This window comes from Sinocyclocheilus rhinocerous, unplaced genomic scaffold (genome assembly GCF_001515625.1).
Source record: "Sinocyclocheilus rhinocerous isolate Xijiao unplaced genomic scaffold, SAMN03320098_v1.1 scaffold1467, whole genome shotgun sequence".
NCBI classification, from domain to species: Eukaryota; Metazoa; Chordata; class Actinopteri; order Cypriniformes; family Cyprinidae; genus Sinocyclocheilus; species Sinocyclocheilus rhinocerous.
In genome coordinates, this window is record NW_015647960.1 from 281,861 (window position 1) to 305,688 (window position 23,828).

General features: G+C 34.9%; 3 protein-coding genes across 3 annotated transcripts in view; 2 read left to right on the forward strand and 1 right to left on the reverse strand.

Annotated features, from left to right (window-relative positions):
* LOC107709482 (ADAMTS-like protein 3) overlaps positions 1 to 6,425 on the forward strand; it is a 200,839-nt gene extending 194,414 nt beyond the window's left edge. Inside the window, exons 28-31 of the mRNA XM_016513974.1 lie at positions 513 to 728; positions 2,590 to 2,773; positions 6,060 to 6,264; positions 6,405 to 6,425. Of these exons, the coding sequence (XP_016369460.1) occupies positions 513 to 728; positions 2,590 to 2,773; positions 6,060 to 6,264; positions 6,405 to 6,425 (626 nt within the window). The remainder of the gene's footprint in view (positions 1 to 512; positions 729 to 2,589; positions 2,774 to 6,059; positions 6,265 to 6,404) is intronic.
* Positions 6,426 to 11,968: 5,543 nt separating this feature from the next.
* On the reverse strand, positions 11,969 to 15,731 carry LOC107709499 (stabilizer of axonemal microtubules 2-like). The gene is made up of 4 exons (XM_016513991.1): positions 15,694 to 15,731; positions 14,881 to 15,060; positions 14,450 to 14,652; positions 11,969 to 12,939 (listed from the first exon to the last, which is right to left on the reverse strand). Exons 1-4 carry the CDS (start codon positions 15,729 to 15,731, stop codon positions 11,969 to 11,971), a joined length of 1,392 nt encoding a protein of 463 aa, XP_016369477.1.
* Positions 15,732 to 15,903: 172 nt separating this feature from the next.
* The window catches only part of LOC107709500 (elongation factor-like GTPase 1), a 115,819-nt gene continuing 107,894 nt past the window's right edge, over positions 15,904 to 23,828 (forward strand). The window contains 7 exon segments of the mRNA XM_016513992.1: positions 15,904 to 15,929; positions 16,687 to 16,786; positions 16,906 to 16,973; positions 19,529 to 19,613; positions 19,703 to 19,836; positions 20,331 to 20,468; positions 21,748 to 22,081. Coding sequence (XP_016369478.1) covers positions 16,696 to 16,786; positions 16,906 to 16,973; positions 19,529 to 19,613; positions 19,703 to 19,836; positions 20,331 to 20,468; positions 21,748 to 22,081 — 850 coding nt within the window. The 5' untranslated portion in view covers positions 15,904 to 15,929; positions 16,687 to 16,695.

The window sequence follows — 23,828 nt, forward strand, 5'->3', positions numbered from 1 at the left end:
TTTACGGTAGGAAATTTACAAAATATCTTCATGGAACATGATCTTTACTTAATATCCTAATGATTTTTGGCATAAAATATTTTTTTTTTGGCTATTGCTATAAATATACCCCAGCGACTTAAGACTGGTTTTGTGCTCCAGGGTCACATATATATATACTGTATATATAATTTATATAAACTAATTATTCTAAAAAAAAAATCAACCAATCAAAAAAAGAAAACTTTATTTTCTTCTATGACATAACCATAACTTGCTAACAAGGTGCTAAATAAAAACTAGAGTTTACTGTATGTGTTTGACAAACTGCTCAGCCGCTGTAGCCCTTATTCTTGCTTCTCTGTGTCTGAGAGTTCAGATTTCTGGTAAGACTGTTTGATTGAGTCTAAATGCTCTTTTAGTGCATGTTTTTCACACTTAAGTGAATAAATGTCTTGTTTTTAAGACTAATTACAAATGACAGGAGATATCAACCCTTTTTCCTCTTAAAATTCACCTATAACCCCCTTCAGGTTGTCCGGTGGTCCCCAGTCACAGGAAACCCATCAAGTGGTCATATCAGAACCAGACCCTGAAACAGAGTCCAGGCGTGAGCTACCGCATGCTGGTGGGGGGAAGAGTTCTGGAGATGAACACGCACGGAGGGAAGTTTGACGGACGCTACGAGTGCCAAACACAAACCAACAACCAGCAGCGTCTCACGGCTTGGATTCACGTGCTTTCACAAGGTTAGTGTGAATAAAAACAATATGGGTGAATAAATTCTTAAAGCTCTCTTTAGTATGTTATTGTTATTTGTGATTGGTTTTGTTGTATGTGTAATTTGACAATATATAAGAAGTGCTAACACATGCTTAAAGTCAGCAGAAAGTGCTAATAAAAAGGTGTGTGAATGATGAATAGCCGTAGTCTTCTGATGAAACTCAACACCCAGAATAGACGGGAAAGTGTTATGTTGAAGGTTTGTACATGAATTGGACTTCAGTTCTGTCTTGTAGAAATCCAAGCGCTCAGAGAGCTCATTTGTGTCTTGTTAAAGCTGCATGTCGTCCTTTGTGTTCCTGCACAATGCCAGGAATTTTAAAAGGCAGAGACGATTGTGTAGATATTCAAGCCCAGATTCCTAGAAACCTTTAAGGCTTGTAAATGGCCTCTATAACCTCTCACTTTGAATCAGGCGATTTGGCAGCCTACTTGAGTAATAATGGGGCTTCTCTGATAGTGCTTCCCTGATGCCATGATATTGATTCATGCTGTACCTGTTTCATCCTTTATAATTGAAATTCACAGGCTTTATGTCTGGACATACAGCATATACAGTGTATAGGTACCATATATACTGTTTTAATATATCTTAAAATGTAATTTATTTCTGTGATGCAAAGCTGAATTTTCAGCATCATTACTCCAGTCGTCAGTGTCACATGATCCTTCAGAAATCATTCTAACATGCTGATTTGCTGCTCAAGAAACATTTATTATTATTATCATCAGTGTTGAAAACAGTGGTGCTGCTTCATATTTAGGTGGAGACAGTGATACTTTTTTTCAGGATTCTTTGATAAATAGAAAGTCCAAAAGAATAGTATTTATTTTGAAATAGAACTCTTTTGAAACATTTTAAAAGTCTTTCACTTTTGATCAGTTTAAATAGTCTAGAATTTTATTATTGATGATCAATAGATGGTCTATATTCAAATTCTATAGTATTCTGTACTATTTATATACAATTTTGGCTAAATAAATGAAAAATAAAATGGTAAATATCATCTAAAATCTTTTTTAAAAGTCTGTTTTAAATTATACAAAAACTACATAACAAAAAAAACATTTTTTGCTTATTTGTATCACCAAGAATTTTAATATCATCTAGGGCTGCCACTAATGACTATTTTTATTTCGATTAATCTATTGACTCATTTATCGATTAATCAATTAATCTTACCGATTAATTTCCCACAAAAAATCAACAATTTCACTTAATATTTTATTCAACTATATTTTATTAAACCAAATTAAATCCAAATTTCTATGAAATCCTTTTTTTAAAGCAAAAGTAAAGTGCAACAGAGTGCAAGAAGCAAGTGTCCATCTCATAATCCAAATCACTGAAAACAAAGTTCAGTATTATTGTGTAAGAATGACAACATATCCACATGTTCTAGTCTACTAATAATAAAATTATAATCAAAAAACACTTTTTAAAAGGAGTATTTACCAGAAATATTATTTACCAGAATTTATTTAGGAGAAAATGTAAATATGCAGTATTTCTGAAAAAATAAATAAATAAATAAAATCAATTAATTGGAGATGCTTCCTATAATTATAATAATTTTTGCTTAATTATGATTTTTAAAAGGGTTTCATATATCATGCAGCCTTGGGAAACAGTCTAATAATGTGTTTTAAGGATTCTCGTCCGTGAAATGCACCACTTCCTGTATTTTGCCAGTTAGTCGACGCGAGCAAAATTAAGTCGAGGATTTAAAAAAATCGAATAGTCGAATAAAATCGACGAATCGCGACAGCCCTAATATCATCCCTAACTGTATGTGTATTTCTCTTTGTGTCTTTTTCGGGGTGTAGAGTTTGAGTGGCGTTTGGGTGAGTGGAGCACATGCAGCGCTTCCTGTGGCAACAGAGGGACTCAGATGAGGAAAGTACGATGTCTGACGTCAGAGGGCCAAGAGATGCCTCATTCAGTCTGTCATCATCTTCCCAAACCGATCAGTCAACCACGGCCGTGCAACCTGCTAGACTGCCCTCCCAGGTACACTTCCCTAAGCAAATAATAAAATACTTATAGAAATAGCTCCCCCAAAAATGACGAAAATGTACTCACCCTCACGCCATCCAAGGTATAGATGAGTTTGTTTCTTCATAGGAACAGATTTTGAGAAATGTAGCATTGCATCACTTGCTCACCAATGGATCCTCTGTAGTGAATGGGTGCCGTCAGAATGAGAGTCCAAACAGCTGATAAAAACATCGCAATAATCCACAAGAAATCATTTCTGGCCAACCTGTTGTCCTCTGACATCTAAATCCACCAACATATTTGTTTAGAACTATTTTGACTTTAAACGGTGCTTGATCTGTGCACCGTCTGATTCAGACGAGACGACTTTTTCACTGGAAAAAAAGCAATATTATGAATAAAGGACTCTAATCTGATGGATTCTTACAAATAAGCAGATTTTCACTTCACAAGACATTAACTGATGGACTGGAGTGGTGTGGATTACTTGTGAATTATTGTGATGTTTTTATCAGCTGTTTGGACTCTCATTCTGACGGCACCCATTCACTGCAGAGGATCCATTGGTGAGCAAGTGATGCTAAAGTAATGCTATATTTCTCCAAATCTGTTCCGATGAAGATACAAAGATGGCCTGAGAGTGAATACATTTTCAGCAAATTTTCATTTTGGGGGTGGACTATTCCTTTAATAATATGCAGCATATGTCATGACACAGTCAGCATATTAGTAGAGAAGAACGGTTTCAAACAGAGTTCATTTTCTGTAGGATTACTTTAATTCTCTGACCGTTAGCGATTCAGAAGTCAGACACAGTGTCAGTCGCTCTATCTTTGATAAATGAGCGTCTGCTGACGGATCTCTCTATAGACTTTAATATAGAGAGAGCGGAACCCTTCACAAGTCTGCGAGCCGTGATGAATTTGACTGCGAGCAGCATCCCGGTCCTCTGATTCCCAGCCAAAGTGCCTCTCTCCATCAAACAGCCCATCTATCATTCCCTTCCCAGCATCAGTCTTTTCAGGGGCCGTGCAGACGCTCAACCAAGCACAGGAATCAAACTGTATGAGTCCAATGGGGCCGGAGAAGAGCAGATATCAGCTGTCAGTGTAAAAAGAGCTTCTTTTTGTCAGTGCTCTGGTCTGGCAGGAGAAATCCCTGTGGGTTTTTACCAGTTCAACACGATGCAGAGAAATCAGAACATTTAGAATAAGAAAGTATTGTGAAAATCACCAGGGACAGAAATGAACTTTTCCGGTAAAATTCTGGCAAAAAAATATTTACATACTGGATTGGTTTCCAGGAATTTTAAAGGCAATTTTCATAATTACTTTTATTAAATGTATCAGTGTTTGACTTTTAATGTCTATATATATAAACAAAATTTTAAAAGAAAAAAAAGTCATTTTTTTTAGTGAACTGAATGATATTAGCACATACTGTTCTCTCTCTCTTTCATATGAAAGTAAGCAGGAGTTTTTTTGCAGAGAAAAATATTCCAGCTTGAATCATTAGCATAGTCCACGTTTCGTATCGTGAGCTGATTGATTGAAGGTTTCAGGGTTTCTCGGAGAACACAGGATAGATAGTGCACACGACTTCTATACGTCCATGCCAAAAACATCATCTGATCATTGCCATGCGTCTGGACTCAGCGCATGAATCATATGGCTCTGTGAAAGCGCTTAGCGTCAGTTCAGAGCCGTCAGCGGGAGATCCTCTCACAAAGCGTGTCTTTGTTACTGCTTCTTTCGCTCTAACACAGCCCTAAATGCCCCGCAGAGGCTCCCAGCTCCCCAGTGACTCAGGTACAAGCTGTGCTTTTTCAAAAACCAAATATATCCAGCTGTATGTATCCACTGTTGAAATGTGTGGAGATGTATATTCTTGTCGGTTTGGAATGGCACGTGTCCAGAGTTATCTAGAAGTTTGAGGTTCGTTAGCATGTGTTTAACTGTGAGAGTGCAACGGAAATTGGTAATATGCAGCTAGATAAAAGTCAAATCTATGATAGGATGCTACAGGTGTGAAGATAAATCATGTCCTGTAATAATTCAAATGACATTAATGGTGATTTTTTTTTTTTTTATCCATAAGGTTGTTTACAGCTAAAGTGTGTAATTTCTACAGCACTAAATTGAATTTTAATGGCAAAAACAGTGCATTGTAATATTTTTTTTTGAACTGATTTTGAAGCACTTCTGACTTTGAACTGTTCTTTCTGTAAGTCAGTTGTGATTAATGAGCTTGAAGTAAAGCAGCATTTTGTAACATCTCTTTTTTTAACTCATTATTTGGCTGTACTCCATAAATTGAAAGCATTTATGCATAAAATTGAATCACAAAATGCGAAATACATTTTTATTTTTTGAAATGGATGCTGGTTGAAATTCATGCTTTCATGAAAATTAATGAATTCATGAAATTCATGCTTTTTGATGCATTAAACTTGTCAAAAGTGAAAGAAAACACTTCTACATTGTTACTATATATATATATATATATATATATATATATATAATGTTTTTTTTAAACTTCATATTCAACAAAGAATCCTGAGGAAAACAAAGTATCACTGTTTTCACAAAAATATTAAGCAGCACAACTGTTTTCATCATTGATAATCATAAAAAAAGTTTCTTGAGCAGCACATCAGCATATTAGAATGATTTCTGAAGGATCATGTGACACTGAAGACTGGAGGAATGATGCTGAAAATTCAGCTTTGCATCACAGAAATAAATTACATTTTAAAATATATTCAAATAGAAAACAGTTTATTTAAATTCTAATAACATTTGACTATTTTTACAGTATTTTTTATCAAATAAATGCAGAAAAGCAAGAGACTCATTTCAAAAACATGCCCCCAGCCCCAAACTTTTGCTCTTACTACTACCTGAATACTGTGTAGTTTCTACTGTATACTACAAAGATAACATTAAAAAAGGAGTATGCTACATTATCACATGACCTCATTACGTTGCATATTTATTTTACTGAATAGCATACAGTTATGAACTATGTTTTTTGGCAGGCTGATTAAGAAACAGATGTGAAATTGTGACTTCTGGCTCATCAATTACCCTGGTATTGGAAGGTCAAGGTCAAGATACACTCATACAGTGTGCTGTGTTGCATACTGCACATTTTTTTAAATTATTCGTATTTCATGCATACTGAAAATTTCTGGCTGATTGTGCAGTATTTCATATTTCACTTCATCATTTAAAAGTACTCGCATGAGCTTCTTAAATCATTTGGAAGCTCTTCTAACTGTTTTTCTTGTATATGTCAGTTGGGTGTCGACAGTGTGGTCCAGATGTTCCAGTTCCTGTGGGCGGGGCTTCAGAGAGAGGCGGGTCTCCTGTCAGCAGGTGGAGGCATCGGGGAGCGTGAGGGTTTTGTCCAGCACAGCGTGTGAAGGATCTCCTCGACCTGAAGACAGGGAGGAGTGCAGCTCACACACGTGCGTGGAGTGGCTCACCGGCCCCTGGGGGAAGGTACGTTTACTGCCACTTTTATATTCATTCTAACCTCTTTAATGCAGAAAAATGATCTAGAGTAGTGTATATAACTAATGATAGAACAATATATTAGTTAGGTCGATTAGTCGTTTGATATCTGGCAATCTATTTTTGAGATCATTGGATTAGGCTGGTAGCCAATATAGCAGATATTCTAGATAGTGATGGGATCCAAAGAAAACCCGTATTGGTCAGCAATTATCCATAATTATTTTATATTCTATGGATTTTCTGTTAATCCATTACTCGACCATGCAAAACTATGGGGTTTGTAAGATGCTTTTAATGTTTAAAGTCTCTTCTGCTCACCATGGCTGCATTTAATTTATCAAAAATATTGTAAAAACAGTAATATTGTGAAATATAAATTACTGTTCTATTTGATAGATAACCTATTTTATAGGTTGCTGAATTTTCTTCAGTGTCACATGATCCTTCAGAAATCACTCTAAAATGATTTTTTGCTTCAAAAAAAACACAAAAATTTTTTTTTTTATTATTATCAGTGTTTAAAAATGGTGCTGCTTAATATGTGGAAAACATACATTTTTCAGTATTGTATGAATGTAAAGTTCAAAAGAACAGCATTTATTTGAGTTAGAAATATTTTATAACACTTTAAATATTTGTCACTTATAACTTAACTGATCCTTTGTTCATAAAAGTAATTGCTTTTTTAATTCCAATTTGTCACTATTTGTTATTTGTAAATTATTTGTACTTTTTAAAATTGTATTTGTGGCAGTGGGTCTATTCATTTTAGCTCTCAAAACACCTTGTTATAAACCAGAGCGTCAGTACGAGGAATGTTTGCCCTCGTTCGCCACCTTTAGAGCGTTCATGTTTTATTAGGGAAAATATTAGCGACCTGAGGTCCAAATATATTGGCTTGTTCCGTCTCTCTCGAAGTCCAAGTTATCACAACGTCCCAAGAGAACTCGCTCTCGTTCGTGGGTTTTTCTAAGCTCGGTCATTTCAGGAATCCCGTCTGTCCAAACGTCTGCTTTTTGTTCTTCGCTCTTCTGCGGTGAAACTTAATGAAACTTCATTTTTGTGTCACCTAACTTGTTTCTGGGTGCAGAAATATTTAATAAGACAACACCAATAAATGAACTTATATTGTTTGTATTGTATAGAGTGTGAAGCCTCGGTCACGCTAGACTTTGAGCTCGAAATGTTGCTTCACACCACAGCGAACAGGATATGATATCACCCTCTAAGGATTCTCTTTTTGAGAAAAAATAAATCACTATGCAAATGATAATACATTTAAAAAGTGGAAATATACTGTGGACATCTACTCTGCTTTCCTGCTTTGTTTTCTTTGACTTGAGGTCAATCTGTGACGTTTAGATGGTCTGTTGGTCAAATTTCTTTGTGCTGTGTGAAGTTGCAGGACAGAGTTCAGCAAACTTGAGTTTGCATTTCTGGTTTCCCACGATTCTATTGGAGCAAGTCCCAAAATTTCACAACAATCTTTGTGAAAAATCAATCCAAGATCCAAGGTGGACAAAGCATGAGAAACAGGAGCAGGTGTCTCACATCATAGATGTTACTGTAGGGTGTATGTAACAAGGTTTGTTAGATACGGGAAGGAGGAGGTGGGAACTGGCTCAACATAAACATAAACTTTAATTAAGAACTCAAAAATAAACAAGCTAAATAAACATACAGTGTTCTAGGCCTGGACCTCTCTCATTAGCACTCACAGTTGTTATTTTATTTTATTTATTATTTTATTTTTATGTGCTCTCTGTAGAGTATAAAGTCAATTAAAAAGTGTACATATATTTAACCTATATGAAAATATATTAATAATAATGAATAATAATAAAAGAAATAGTTAATAATAATGTTATTAATGCTATTATTATTATTATTATATTGTAGTTTTGTTGTTGTTGTTAGCCACTTATTATTATTATTATTATTATTTTATAACAAATTATTATTATTATTATTTTATAACAATAACAAATTATTATTATTATTATTTTATAACAAAATACTATTATTATTATTATTATTTTATAACAAAATATTATTATTATTATTATTATTATTATTATTAAACACCAACAAAAGATGTTTATTATTTATCTTTTCATTTTTTAATTAGTTTTTTGTTTAACTAGTTAATTAATTCATTGTTAATTCAGTTCATTGTTTAAAAAAAATTAAATAATAAATGCTATTATTTGCAAACTCATCCACTATTTTCTGTTTATTTGTCTTTGTTTTAATATGTTTAAATTTGCATTTGTTTGCCAATTAACGTGTGGATTGTGCTTTTGAAAAGTAAGATATCTAAAGGTGTAATTGGAATAAGCTTGGTTTTGTTTGGTATCTCTGCAGGTGAGTGTAAGGACCGAACCCACTACTGTCCTGTGGTGAAACGTCTCAAGCTTTGCTCCGTGGACCTGTACCGGCAACGCTGCTGCCAGACCTGCTCACAGGACACCAGCGCCACCTAGTGACCAGCAGAGGCACAAGAGCCCAAAACAACGGATGCCTTTTTCAGTCACCGCACTGATCTCTCTCCTAAAGCAGAATATTGTTCAATCGTACAAACCCTTGGACACCTAGAGTGTATGGACTAAAAGGTATTTGGACTACACTTCACTGGATGCTTTCCCAAAATCATCAGAAGTCCAAAGAGAAAATCACTCTTCACCAGCTTTCTCAGCAGATCTTGTTTTATCTTGCCCTGAAAGTGATATTATATGTGTATTAATTTAAGATTTTTTACTTATGGATATGAGAGGACAAATCTTCTCGGACCATTCACCGATGTGATGGAAATGAAAATAAAAGCATCTTGTGTGTACATGATGTACTGAATTATTATAATTTTTTTTTCATCTTGTGTGTACATGATGTACTGATACTAATAATATCAGTGGTGTACAGCCTGAAGTATTAAGAGAGACATAATTAAATGTTTTTTTTGTTTTTTTTTATCAGAGTCCAACCTTGAAGTCAACATGAAATGCTGTCACAACCCATTCTACTTCTCTAATTTGCTTACTTCAGAGTCAAACAGGATATTCAACGAGAAAAATGTAGAGCGGAGCTTTATTATATGTATTAGGACTTGATTGGCTCATGGAGTCATGTGGTCAGAGGGGAGGAGTTAGAGAAGTAAGAAAGGTTTGTGATTTCAGCCGAAAAGGGAAATCGTTTCAGAGGGGAAGCATGTTTTACAGCATCTTATTTCCACCACGGAATGAGAAAATAAAAATGGTAATTGTGACTTCTCTCCGAGTTCATATCTTACAATATGGACTTTTTATCTCAATTTTGAGTTTATATCTCACAATTCAGACTTTTTTCTTGCAATTCTGATAAGAAAAGTCTAAAATGTGAAATATAAACTCACAAGAAATAAGTCAGAATTGTAAGAAAATAATATTAGAATAATATAAGAAAAAAGGTAATTGCAACTTTTTATCCCACAATTTGGACTTTTTCACAATTGCAAACTTATATCTCAAATTTCAGACTTTTCTTCTTAGAATTGCAAGTTAACATCTCGTAATTATGACTTTTTACTCAGAACTGGAAATTTATATCTCTCAATTATGAGTTTATATCTTGCAGAATTGTGAAAAAGTCCGAATTGTGAGCTATAAACTCAATTAAAAGGTCATAATTGTCAAATAAAGTCACAGTTATCTTTTTTTTTTATTCTTTGGTGGAAATAAGCTTCCATTAAGTTATTTTGATAAACATTATGAAGACAAACATTTTTTTTTATTTGGAATAACACGCACTGATAAATCATGCACAATAAGAGCAGTAGCATGTTTTAAGGAAGTAGAAAAGGTCCGTTTTGTTCTCATGTTGACTTTAATATTAAATAATGATGTTTTAATATGGACGTAGAATGTATGACAGAAAACCCATTGACTGATTGAAATGGCATGTGCCATAAAAGTCACATTTCTCCAGCCGTCTTTTAGATGTATGTTTTGTGTTCAACCAATGTGCTGCATTGTAAAATATGTCTTGTATATAATGTGTTTCTAAGTGCAATATTGTACATTGAGTGTAGAAAGTCTGGATTTTATTTTCTTACGTGGTTTAGTTTGTCTTTATAATCCATATTTAAGATTAAACACAACACAGACCTATGTACTTATAGCACTTGAAGTGAATTATTCATATCTCTAATATAATGGTTTCCTACTGGCCTTTATGCATGCATTTTTTTTAGTACATCAACAAATGTTGTACATAAGCCACTCACTGAATTTGTCCATGAATTTAATCCATTGCATTTTATTGGTTCAGTATGTGGAGGAAGCGCCGGTTTTGGTACTATTCACGTCAATATTGCAAACAGTCTATGTGATACAAATACAATAAATACAGTTTTACCAATCAGTTTATATCTCTTCATTATTATTGATCTTTTTTATTCTATATTGCGGTTAAAACAATCAATTATTGTGTAATGTTTAGAGCGTGTTTTATGTGTTAACTACACTGTCATTAAAACGGCTGCATTTATCTGATCAAAAATACAGTAAAAACTGTAATATTGTGGAATATTATTACAATTTAAAACAACTATTTTCTATTTGCATATATTTTAAAATGTAATTTATTCCTGTGATTTCAAAGCTGAATTTTCAGCATCATTCCTCCAGTCTTCAGTGACGCATGATCCTTCAGAAATCATTCTAATATGCTGATCTGCTGCTCGAGAAACATTTCTGATTATTATCAATGTTGAAAATGTCATGCGGCTTCATATTTTTTTGGAACAAAACATGGAACTACATTTTTTTTAAGACGCTTCAAAAGATCAGCTTTTTTTTTTAAATAGACATTCTTTGTAACATTAAGTCTATGCTGTCACTTTTGAATAATTTAATGTGTTCTTGCTGAAGAAAAGGTTTAATTTCATTTTCAAATTTTTAACAAACTTTTACATGGTAGTGTAGAAGTGATTTTGATTTTTAACTAATTAACTGGTATTGTCAAAGACTGATTTATTTGACAAATTATAGTACTTTCACTGCATATTTTATATCCTACATAACTGTACTGCAGTTTCATCCTAATGAACATTAAAAACTAGCTAAAATTTTAAACTATGCATAATCAATGTTTAATGAAATAGTTTAACCCACTGACCTTTAATCGTAATTCATTACGATTCCCTGTAGGATTACAATAATTTAGAGAGATCATATTGTATGCTGGTTTCCTTTTATAGAAACAACATTATGACTTTCTTAAGCTGTCAAGACCATTTCCTTCGGCGTCTCAAACTTGTCAGCGGACGTCATCTTGCGGAAAAAGCGGTGGCCTCGATCGTCACAATTATCGAAAACAAACCCCGGTGGATACTCGAAACCGGCCAGACACATGCTGATCTTCTTGGGCATGAACTCTGTGCGGTACATGGTCTCGTTCTGTAGGGGAGCGTCGGTCCACAGCGGTGTGTTTTGGGGTTTGAAGCTGAAACTAGGCTGAGGTTCATGCTGAATGAAATGGGCCCTGAAAGTGGTCAGATCTTCTATTTTCCCACTGGCTCGCTGATGTTTAATGAAATAGTTTAACCCACTGACCTTTAATCGTAATTCATTACGATTCCCTGTAGGATTACAATAATTTAGAGAGATTATATTGTATGCTGGTTTCCTTTTATAGAAACAACATTATGACTTTCTTAAGCTGTCAAGACCATTTCCTTCGGCGTCTCAAACTTGTCAGCGGACGTCATCTTGCGGAAAAAGCGGTGGCCTCGATCGTCACAATTATCGAAAACAAACCCCGGTGGATACTCGAAACCGGCCAGACACATGCTGATCTTCTTGGGCATGAACTCTGTGCGGTACATGGTCTCGTTCTGTAGGGGAGCGTCGGTCCACAGCGGTGTGTTTTGGGGTTTGAAGCTGAAACTAGGCTGAGGTTCATGCTGAATGAAATGGGCCCTGAAAGTGGTCAGATCTTCTATTTTCCCACTGGCTCGCTGGATTTCCTCTTGTTTCCGGATCATGCTTTGACGCTGCGCCACCCACGGCTGGAAGTCATCTCTCGTGGTGGTGTTGCCCTGAAAGGGTCTGGAGGACGTAGTGGGAAGTGAGAAGGGTTTGGCGGAAACGAAGGGCTGGATTTGGTGCTTGATGTAGTCTGTGTGCGAGGTGGTAGTCAGGTCCATGTGCTCCGTTGGACTCGTGTACTCCACCGACTTCTGCATCTGTCGGAGAGATACGGGCCACTGCTGGAAACGGTCACGGAATTCCGTGCTGCTCTGGAAGGGCTTGTCGGTGGCCACTTTGAGCAGCTCAGGCTTGCAGCTTTTGGTTGGCTGACTCGGCAGGCCTTGATAGTCTTGTCGTTGGGTGGTGAGGTCCTGGAATGGTTGGCTGCTGGGTTTGTATTCTATTGGCGGTTTAATGTACCGGGCTTCTAGAGCGTGTGGAACATATGAGAGCTTGTTGCTAGTCATGTTTTCGAAAGGAGTATCGGATAGCTTGGCTATGTTAGGGGGCTTGTAGCTCTCTCGTGGCACGAGGCCCCGGTGGATGAAATCGTCCTGGAATGTCGTGGAATTCCCAAACTTTGCAGAAGGGGGTTGAAATGGTGTGTCAGGCTTAGTCAGTTCCCGTCTGCTGATCTCCCACTGACGAAAATCCTCTTTAAAACATACACAACTTTTACTAACAAAGGCATTTACTTTTTATGCATTTCACTTGAGTTTTAAACAAGCTTTTGTACTGTGTACTGAAAATATTGTTGGCTTTTATGATATACAGTACTACCATTCATACTCTAAGTTTGGGGTTGGTAAAATGTTTTAATATTTTTTTAAATAAGCCTTTTACGCTCACCAAGGCTGCATTTATTTGATCAGAAATACAGGAATATTGTGAAATATTATTACAATTTAAAATAACTGTTGTTTATTTGAATATACTTTAAAATGTAATTTATTCCTGTGATGCAAAGCTGAATTTTCAGCATCATTACTCCAGTCTTCAGTGTCACATGATCCTTCAGAAATCATTTTAATATGCTGATTTGCTGCTCATGAGACATTTATTATTATTATTATTATTATCAATGCTGAAAATGGTTGTGCTGCTTAATATTTTTGTGGAAATCATGATAGATTTTTTTTCAGGATTCTTTGACGAATAGAACAAACAGCAAAGTCTTTACTGTCCCTTTTGATCAATTTAATGTATCCTTGCCGAATAAAAGTATTACTTTTTTTAATAAATAACCAAAATAAATAAATAAAAAAATAATACAAATCTTACTCACCCCAAACCTTTGAACAGTAGTGTTTATGACGTTCCTTGCTGAGTATAAATACATTTAAATCTTAATATACTTGATTATCATTCAAGTTACAGTTGATAACTACATGTGGTAGTTAATACAATACTGCAGTTGTTCAGTATGTATTCTGAACCCTCATGCTCAGAAAGCATCACATGACCTAACTGACCTAGATTGTCATTACCTGTATAGGTGGGTACGGTGTCCAGTTTTGCATTCTTGGTATGTACTCTATCTTTAGGACGCCAAGGAACAAATGGTTGCACTTCATATGGGTTGAAGTCTTGTTTATAGGTCGTTCCTAAGTCAATCTCTCCAGGCTTGGGCTTGTACTCGGCCTGAAGCTTCTCAGGGCGACGGGTGACCATATACGGGATATAGTCCATCCTATACACACAGTTAAAGAAAAACAAAAAAGGTCATGTGACATTCTGAAGCCAACAGAAGGACATGGAGGAGCTGTTTTAAGATTTAGTTTACTGCCACTTTGCATTTCTTTTTCTTCTTCCTCAATTAAAAAAAAAAAATTTGATCCAGTCACAGCAAAGTCTTTACTGTCCCTTTTGATCAATTTAATGTATCCTTGCCGAATAAAAGTATTACTTTTTTTAATAAATAACCAAAATAAAAAAATAAAAAAATAATACAAATCTTACTCACCCCAAACCTTTGAACAGTAGTGTTTATGATGTTCCTTGCTGAGTATAAATACATTTAAATCTTAATATACTTGATTATCATTCAAGTTACAGTTGATAACTACATGTGGTAGTTAATACAATACTGCAGTTGTTCAGTATGTATTCTGAACCCTCATGCTCAGAAAGCATCACATGACCTAACTGACCTAGATTGTCATTACCTGTATAGGTGGGTACGGTGTCCAGTTTTGCATTCGTGGTATGTACTCTATCTTTAGGACGCCAAGGAACAAATGGTTGCACTTCATATGGGTTGAAGTCTTGTTTATAGGTCGTTCCTAAGTCAATCTCTCCAGGCTTGGGCTTGTACTCGGCCTGAAGCTTCTCAGGGCGACGGGTGACCATATACGGGATATAGTCCATCCTATACACACAGTTAAAGAAAAACAAAAAAGGTTATGTGACATTCTGAAGCCAACAGAAGGACATGGAGGAGCTGTTTTAAGATTTAGTTTACTGCCACTTTGCATTTCTTTTTCTTCTTCCTCAATTAAAAAAAAAAAATTTGATCCAGTCCTAGTGAGTAGGTCAGTTGTTAATGTACGTATAAAACTCAGTAAATCATTTGATTAAAGATTAGCCACGAATGTACCTGAAGGTGGTTGTTCCTTCCATTGTGTCCTGATGAGCTTTATACTGCAGTTGGGGCTTGAGGCTCTTGGGCTGTGTGTGCCCTTTATAGGCGGGATACTTCTCGGAGTACTCTGACAACACATTAGTCTTACTGCCTTTCTTGTAAAGTGCCGTGGGTTGGTGTGTGCAACGGTGGCGGCTGAAGATAATAGGGAAGCATTTAAGGCAGAGGAGCCAAAAATAATAATTGATACTTTTGAGAAGACATAAACTCATTAATATGTCTTTCACCAAGAGATTCTTGTCAGTACTTTTACTGAACATGTTTTGTGTAGTCCAGGGCAACAGATATACAACAAACTCTGTCACTAACTAAAGCCTCCATCAAATACACGCTTGATTCTTCATATTATTCTCTTTGCACTACACGTGTATTGAGGACTTGCATTTGCTTCAAACTGAAAGCAATTAATTTAATTAAAATGTAAATCAAATTAAATTGACTACTTGACATTTTCTTCACCATTTCCCAATTAATTATGCAACGATATAAAATGGGAAATAGCATTAAACAAAATAATTTTTTCAAAATTAATTATCGTAATTTATTTGTTTTTAATTTCCAAACCATTATTAAAATGTATTAAAATAAGTTAAATATTAAATCAAATGCACTTTTCTGTCCGTCAAGATTTGTTTTCCGACTTTGTTCCATTAACGTTAATGTTACTTGATATTCCTTCCAGCATTTACCCATCAATTATCCAAAACACATTCTCGGGCTTCAAACATTACTACAAAAACAGACAAACACACTCAAAAATACTCTTACCCACAGCTGCACATCTCACAGATACAAAGCCGCGTCATTTTCCTCGGTTTATTGAGGAAAATTATTAATTTTCCTCACTTTACTCACTGCTTGCTGGCGTTGTCATGTACTAAGCGTCCCGTTTCCCCGGCAACTAATGTTTGCGGCGTCCTGGTGATGACGCAGCGTAACGTATTACGTATGACGCGTGCGACGGGCACTACGCACATTTGCGCTTCCTGGACTAGAGGTAACATGTGAGTGTCTGTTGTCATTTTTTTATGCTTATGGTATTAAAGATTATTCAAGCAATGTAGCGGTGAATATCAGTTGTATTTTTGCTGAGGATGCGCGTTTAATTTTTACGACATTATATATGCGGTGAATGTTACGTTTCTTTAACAGTCTGTCAGTTTTAGTTGAATGGACGTTGTTTTGAAAAGTTGCACATGCTTGTGTCAAATGAGTCTGTGTTTGAGTGAATGTGGGAAATAATGTGCCATTTATCACCAAAACACACGCGGGGTTGTTTATAAAGATCGACATTTAGAAACTGATCTACACATTCTGTGTTTAAGAAAGAATTTGGACACACACAACAAATAGATAACAAAATGTCAAACCAAATGGCGTTTAAAAGACAGACAGCGCAAAACATTTCACAAAAAGGTTTGAAATGATAAACATTTAACATACTGTTAAAAGTGAATCATCTGATGCTGCTGTTAGCTCTTTAAAAACATTTCTAACCATTTAGGGTTGCCCAAACCACCACTTTTCACCCTGTACCATCCATAACCACGACTGTCCTCTTTATGTGTCGTTATGTGTTGTGTTTATGATAACACTAATTCTAAATTGTTGACGAATGTGGTGAAGCATTCTAGAATATATGACGGGCATACATTTTTAAGCAACTTAAGCTCAAATGCATGCTTTTTGGGGTTGCTGTATATGTATTTGCACTAATAATGAAATGATCTTCACCTTTTGTGCTTCATCTTCATGGTATAGAAAGTCAAAATGGGTCTCACAATTTTGGAGAAGATAATTGCACTGCAGAAGAAAACATCACACATCAGGAATCTGTGCATTCTTGCTCATGTAGATCATGGTGAGTTTAAAGGATGCTGATGTGTGTCAGATCTTTGTTTTTATTAACTGTTTGGCATCTACCACAAGATTTTAGTTAAAACTTGAAACTTTGTGTTTGTAAATGTGTGTTGCTCATAGGGAAGACGACATTAGCAGACTCCCTGGTGGCAAGTAATGGTATTATATCCAGTCGTTTAGCTGGAAAGGTAAGTGGACCTACAGAGAACTGATCAGTGATTAGCCTAATAACATCTGCACCATTACTTATACTTTTTTCCCAATATACAGCACTGTGCAAAAGTCTTAGGCCATTAGTATTTTCACCAACAACAAAAAAATGGGTTTAAGTCAGTTATTTCTATCTTTTGCTGTAGTGTATCAGTAGGAAATGTCAGTTTACATTTCCAAACATTTCTTTTGCCATTAATTATAATAATCCAGTGAGATTTTTGTATGCACAAGGAGTCTGACGACAGCCAGTGCTGCACACAGAGACCTGATCTCACCATCATCCAGTCCGTCTGAGATTACATGAAGAAACAGAACAAACTGAGACCGACTAAATCCAGAAGAACTGTGCCAACGTCTCCAAGGCCATGTCCACGAGTTTTTCCTTCTTCTGTTTTAAAAAAAAATTCTGTCCACATGAAAACGCAAATGCATGCTATGAAGCACTGTCAAGAGCATGCCAAACCAACAGGTGGCGATATAATCTCAACCGTAAAGCCATGTTGGCCAATCAGAAGCCTGAAAAAGTCTCCAGTAGGCGGAGATAAAAGCGCAGGCGCCGACTTCACAAGCCAAAAACTCCGGTTTCGCTGTCTACACGATGACACTGCAACCAGAGTTTTGGTAAATCTTCACCCTGGCAGGCGTTTTCAAAAATGTTCGGTTTCAGTGACCTGCTGCTGCGTTTGCGTGTGAACGAATGGCCTAACCGCGTAGAAAAAGCTGCGGTTTTAAAAATAACCGCGTTCGTGTGGACAGGGCCTTAGATGCTTCATGAAACCTTCCTACAAAGCTAACTGAAAAACTATGTGCAAGTGTACCTCGGACAAAAGCTGTTTTAAACAAAAAGGATGGTCACACCAAATGTTGATTTGATTTAGTTTAGAAGTTAATTGATAAATAAAATCTATTTATGACATTATTTTTGAAAGCATCCTCAATTTACAGGATTTTTACACAAGTGCCTAAAACTTTTCACAGTACTGTAGCTTGGTTTCTTGAAGTGTCTTGGAGACAATATTTCCTACTGACACACTACAACAAAAGATAGAAATAACTGACTTAAAACCATTTCTGTTGGTGAAAATACTAATGACCTAAGACTATTGCACAGTACTGTATTTTGTGTGTTTTTAAATTAAATATGATTTATTATGGTAAAATTATGATAATCTATCTTTAACTTCATTTTGTTATTGATGTTGTTGGAAAGTAAAACTATTAAAAATCACATTTATTAATTAATTTAAAACAAAAAATATAAATGCTAGATGAAAAACGTAAACGAACCTAAGCAGGGAATAAAATTATAAATAAATAAATATGTTAATTTGAAGTACTCATTTAAACTGAAATACAATACATTAAAGCTAAATAGACATTAAAAATCAAAAACTAATAAAAAGGACAAAAGCACATAACAACTAAAACCTAAACTAAAATGACACCTGAAAATATAAAAATAAAAGCTAATTCAAAATATTAATAGAGACTGTAATATCATATAAATAATACTGAAATAATTTTGATTGTCATATTAAGAATTAGGTTTCTCTATTTACAACTCATGACTCATTAAAAAGAATCATTAAAAGAACTCTGAGCGATTCATGTGAAAATAGCAGAGCATGCAGGCTCTTGAATGTAGTCAGCATTTCTATTTTTTATTTATTTTGTCAAACAAACATAGTCCTATCCCTGTCCTTCCCTAACTTCAACCCCAACCATTAACAACCCTTAAAGGAGACATATTATGCCCCTTTTTACAATATGTAATATAAGTCTCTGGTGTCCCCAGAATGTGTCTGTGAAGTTTCAGCTGAAAATACTCCACAGATCATTTATTATATCATTTTGAAAATGCCTATTTTGAGTGGAAGCAATAACACGCTGTTTTCGGGCCTGTCTCTTTAAATGCAAATGAGCTGCTGCTCCCCGCCCCCTTTTCCAGAATAGAGCTGCGCCTTTACAGCTCCTATCTGCTAAAAACATCTGTTTTGGTTCTGATTATCATGTTTATCGCGCTGAAATCATGCGGTATAAACCATATGAGTTTAAGCTTCTGATATGCATTTTTTTGAGCGCACACATCCGAAGCACGCACAGAAAGCGGCTGTCACAGCATGTGAGTACTAAACTAAGTTCTTATTCACTCAAAAGTTTACGTTAAAAACACACATGAGTTACAAAAAAACAGTCGGTTATGTCTGTGAAGGTAAACAGCTGGGAAATAAATTGCATGTTTATTTTAGATCTGTGTGGCAGCAGCAATATAAAGAAAATAAATCAATAAATGCACTGCTCTCTTGTCTCCTCTGAGGCTGGGACTCTAAACAGTGTGCTCGTCTGTGCAGCCAAAGGCAGAACAGTTAGCATTCATATGTCACCTTTAAAACCAGAGGGAAATAATTGGGTTGCTTAATTTAAAAAATAATGTAAAAATTAGCCTTCATGCAAAATACAGTATCATTTTTCCCTTTTGTTTTGGATGTGAAATAAGACTCCGACATGTCCTTTCTGTCTGTTCCTGTAGCTGAGATATCTGGACAGCAGAGAAGATGAGCAGATCAGAGGAATCACTATGAAGTCCAGCGCTATTTCATTACATTACACAACAGGTAATGGCCACTGCGGTCTGTAGCTTTACTGATCCAGCAGCATGTACTGCTCATGTGCTCACGGTTAAGATCTGTCATTGTCATTGCAGGAGGAAACGAGTACCTCATTAATCTGATCGACTCTCCCGGTCACGTGGACTTCTCCTCGGAGGTGTCCACTGCCGTCAGACTGTGTGATGGGGCCATTGTTGTTGTTGATGCCGTCGAGGGAGTGTGTCCGCAGGTATCATCCGTGATTTGTGCGTGTTTTCACATGCAAGTTTTACTGTATTAGTTTTATTGTGTTTCATAATATGAGTGCGTAGAAATGACACACTTTAAGAATTGTTACACACTTTTTATTTGGTCATCATTTTATTTGGTCATTTCCTAAAGACTGTTTTTGGTTTTAATTTAATGTAAAAATAGAGGTAATTAAAATGCACAACATTAGAGTTTTATAAGTTTGAGTCATGTCCTTCGTTTGCATTTCAGTGAGTTGATTCTTTGTTCAAAACACTGATTCCTGATTTGTGTTATAACTCCGTGTTTGCCAGACATCAAATGTTCATGAAAGTTATAATTAATCACAATGCTATAGATTAAGTAAAAATATATTAGAAATCTAGATTTGTTTGCATTAAACATCCTGAATCTACTTGACAGCTATGCTTGTGCGGTCGAAATGATGGTTCTGTTTTTAAAACTTCTACACCATTTCTTTCTTTTCTGCTTTAGACACAAGTTGTTCTACGACAGGCTTGGCTGGAGAATATCCGTCCTGTTCTTGTCATCAACAAAATCGACCGGCTGATCGTGGAGCTGAAACTCACTTCACAGGAGGCGTTCACTCACCTGCAGAAAATACTAGAGCAGGTGAGTCAGAGCTCCAAAACACGGCTGAAGCTCTGGAACAAACTAGTACAAACATGGATTTTTGAAAGGCATTGGTGTGTGAAAGAGGAGTCATGTCATGTGTGTGTTTTTTTTTTAGGTCAACTTGCATACTGCATACTGCAGAAAATGTTATTCTTGTTTTATTTGTTTATATATTTTTATATGATTTATGTAACATCAGTATTGGGCTCAGTACGATTTTTAAAATAAATTGATAATTTTATTTAGCAAAGACACATTCAATTTATCAAAAGTGACAGCAAAGACATTTATAATGTTACAAAAAGTTATATTTTAAATGAATGCTGTTCTTTTGAACTTTCTATTTATTCTGAAAAAAATCAAGGTATCTGGTTTCCACAAAAATATTGTTTTCATCACATTGATAATAAACAGAAATGTTTCTTGAGCAGCAAATCAGCATATTAGAATGATTTCTGGAGGATCATGTGACACTGAAGACTGGAGTAATGATGCTGAAAATTCAGCTTTGCATCACAGGAATAAATTACATTTTAAAATATCATCAATTTAAATTGTTAATAATATTTAATGAATAATTAATCAGTAAATGAAATAATTTTAAATTGTAATAATATTTTACAGATTTGCAGATTTAATATTTTTTATTTTAAAATATTATTACAATTTAAAATGCAGATTTAATGTTTTTGAAAGAAGCTGCATTAATTAAAAAATACAGTAAAAAATATTGTTAAATAATATTGTTTCTGAAATCATTTAAAGTTGTAATAATATTTAACAATATTGTTTTACAATATTTTTACTGTATTTTTGAATTAATGCTGCTTCTTTCAAAAACATTAAATCTGCATTTTAAATTGTAATAATATTTTAAAATAAAAAATATTAAATCTGCAAAAATGCAGATTTAATGTTTTTGAAAGAAGCTGCATTAATTAAAAAATACAGTAAAAAATATTGTTAAATAATATTGTTTCTGAAATCATTTAAAGTTGTAATAATATTTAACAATATTGTTTTACAATATTTTTACTGTATTTTTGAATTAATGCAGCTTCTTTCAAAAACGTTAAAAAATCTGCATTTTTGCAGCTGTGTTTTTGACTGAGGAGGATGTTTTGACTTATGAAAGTTACACTTTTTTTCATACTCCAAAGATCAAGGATATTTTGATAATTTTCATGATATGACCCTTTGAAGTGTCACTGAACCACGTTTCTGGACAAAGATGAAATTCTAAGGCTTTAAATGTTTGTTTCTGTCTGTTCTATAGGTGAATGCAGTTACCGGCTCGTTATTCACCTCTAAAGTCCTGGAGGAGCGAGCAGAGAAGGACGCAGAAGCTCAGAGCAGCTGTACAGAGAACAGCAGTGCAGATCAGGTGTACGACTGGAGCGCAGGTTTAGAAGAAACCGATGACTCTGACCTCTACTTCAGTCCTGACCGTGGAAATGTGGTGTTTGCCAGCGCTATAGACGGCTGGGGCTTCAGGTACATCTTACGCTTTTTCAAACAGAGGGCGCTTTCACATTTCATTAAATTAATTTGTCAGAATATTTTATGAAAAGCAGCTTACATGGTTGGCTTTCACGCTTTACATCTTGCCAGTGGTTGTAGTACTTACGATAGCTCACAAGATGGCGATACTATACTAGATTTCAACCTTATAATGTATTGCACATTTTTGTGGTGTTACATAATGCTGGTTTTAGATACTTGAAATAAGTAAAGTACTAATATGACTAGTGTAGGTGGATATATCTAGCTCTCCTCTGATGAGGATGTTTTTTGCACTAAAGCTTATTACTTTCAGCATGTTTTATACTGTAAAAGCACTCCAGACTCAAGGACCTTTTTACAGTTTTAAGATTAACAGAATAGGTCACTCAAAAAGTTGGATATCATTTACTGACCCTCATGTCATTCCAAGTCCTTTATCATGTTGTTGCTTTAGTAAAAACACAAAATATGATGTTAGACTAAATGTCTGAGCTGCTCTTTTCTATACAATGAAAGTGTAATGTGACATAGTGTACAAGTACTAAAGTGCTCCGTACATCTTTTTATTTTCTTTTAAGATTAATTCTCATAGAGGGTATATTAGCATATGGGCTAGAAATACTTGTTTCAGTCCATTACCGTAAGGAGGCCTTGTTTTGAGATTTGAGTTATGTTGTGCTGAACTGCTGCAAATGTGACGTATCAATCTCTCAAGCAGAAACACAAGAGTCTGGGTGTGCTTTTTATGTAGACCAGAAAAAAGTGACCTAGTTAGAAGTCAGACATGGACATCTAAACCAATTAAAAATGTTTTATAGCATTTTATAACAGTACAAACTTAAGCTTCAAATTCAGACATATGATTATTTACAAACATGGTAGCACTTTACAATAAGGTTCCTTTTGTTAACGTTAGTACATTATTTAACATGAACTTACAATGATAAATACTTCTGAAGCATTAATTTAAATCAATTTAGTTGCAATATTTACTAATACATTATTAAAATCAAAAGTTGTATCTGTTAATGTTATTTAATGGATCTAACCTAACATGAGCTAACAATGAAGAGTCGTATTATTATTGCCAACGAAGATTAATAAATACTGAAACAAAAGTATTGCTCATTGTTAATGTTATTGTAACCTTAATATGTAGTGTTACCATGAACGTGTAATGGCACTTTGAATGGATGATTTAAGATATATTACATGCACTGTAGACTAATATAAATTGCATTCACATTTTTTTTCCTTTACATTTATTCATGTCAAATCAACATGCATTAAAAAAAAATATATATAATATATATATATATATATATATATACATACAATTATTATTTTTTTATGATACATAGAAGGGTTTACCAAACTGGGTTTTTGAGTTATGAGTTATTAATTAAATCATAAAAATGTAGATGAAAGCCAAAATATTAAATGCCACAGATGTATATTTACTGAGTAATCCACTATTTCGTGTTGTGTTCCCTTCAATGTGTTACTTCAAATTTTCTTTAATTGACCTTAAAATAGTCCTTAAAACATTTACCTTCATAAAACCTGCAGAAATTCGGGAAAGGTCTGTGTTGTAGTGCATTAAATGCTGAAAGAGCTGCAGCTTTCAATAGAGTGTTTGTAGCATTACATACTCGGTTTGACTGTCTTTGGAAATGTTGAAGCAGCCACATCTATCTGCTGTTCCCTTTTGAGAGACTGACAGGAAGTGGGCTGACAGAGCTACAGGAGTGATGTGAACAGCAGAGACCCTCCATTAGATGCTCTGGGTTTGCAGTGCCATTTAGGGCATTCAGATATGCTGTAGTTATGCTAATGGATGTCAGTTACCTCACT

Bases quoted from the DNA above. Each gene is read 5' to 3' on its own strand.
- LOC107709499 (XM_016513991.1), bottom strand. From the start codon at position 15,731: ATGACGCGGCTTTGTATCTGTGAGATGTGCAGCTGTGG. The intron at 15,061-15,693 runs GTAAGAGTATTT...TATTATCTTCAG, and splicing joins TGTGAGATGTGCAGCTGTGG to CCGCCACCGTTGCACACACC. The intron at 12,940-14,449 runs GTAATGACAATC...TATGTTTTAAAG, and splicing joins CACCGTACCCACCTATACAG to AGGATTTTCGTCAGTGGGAG.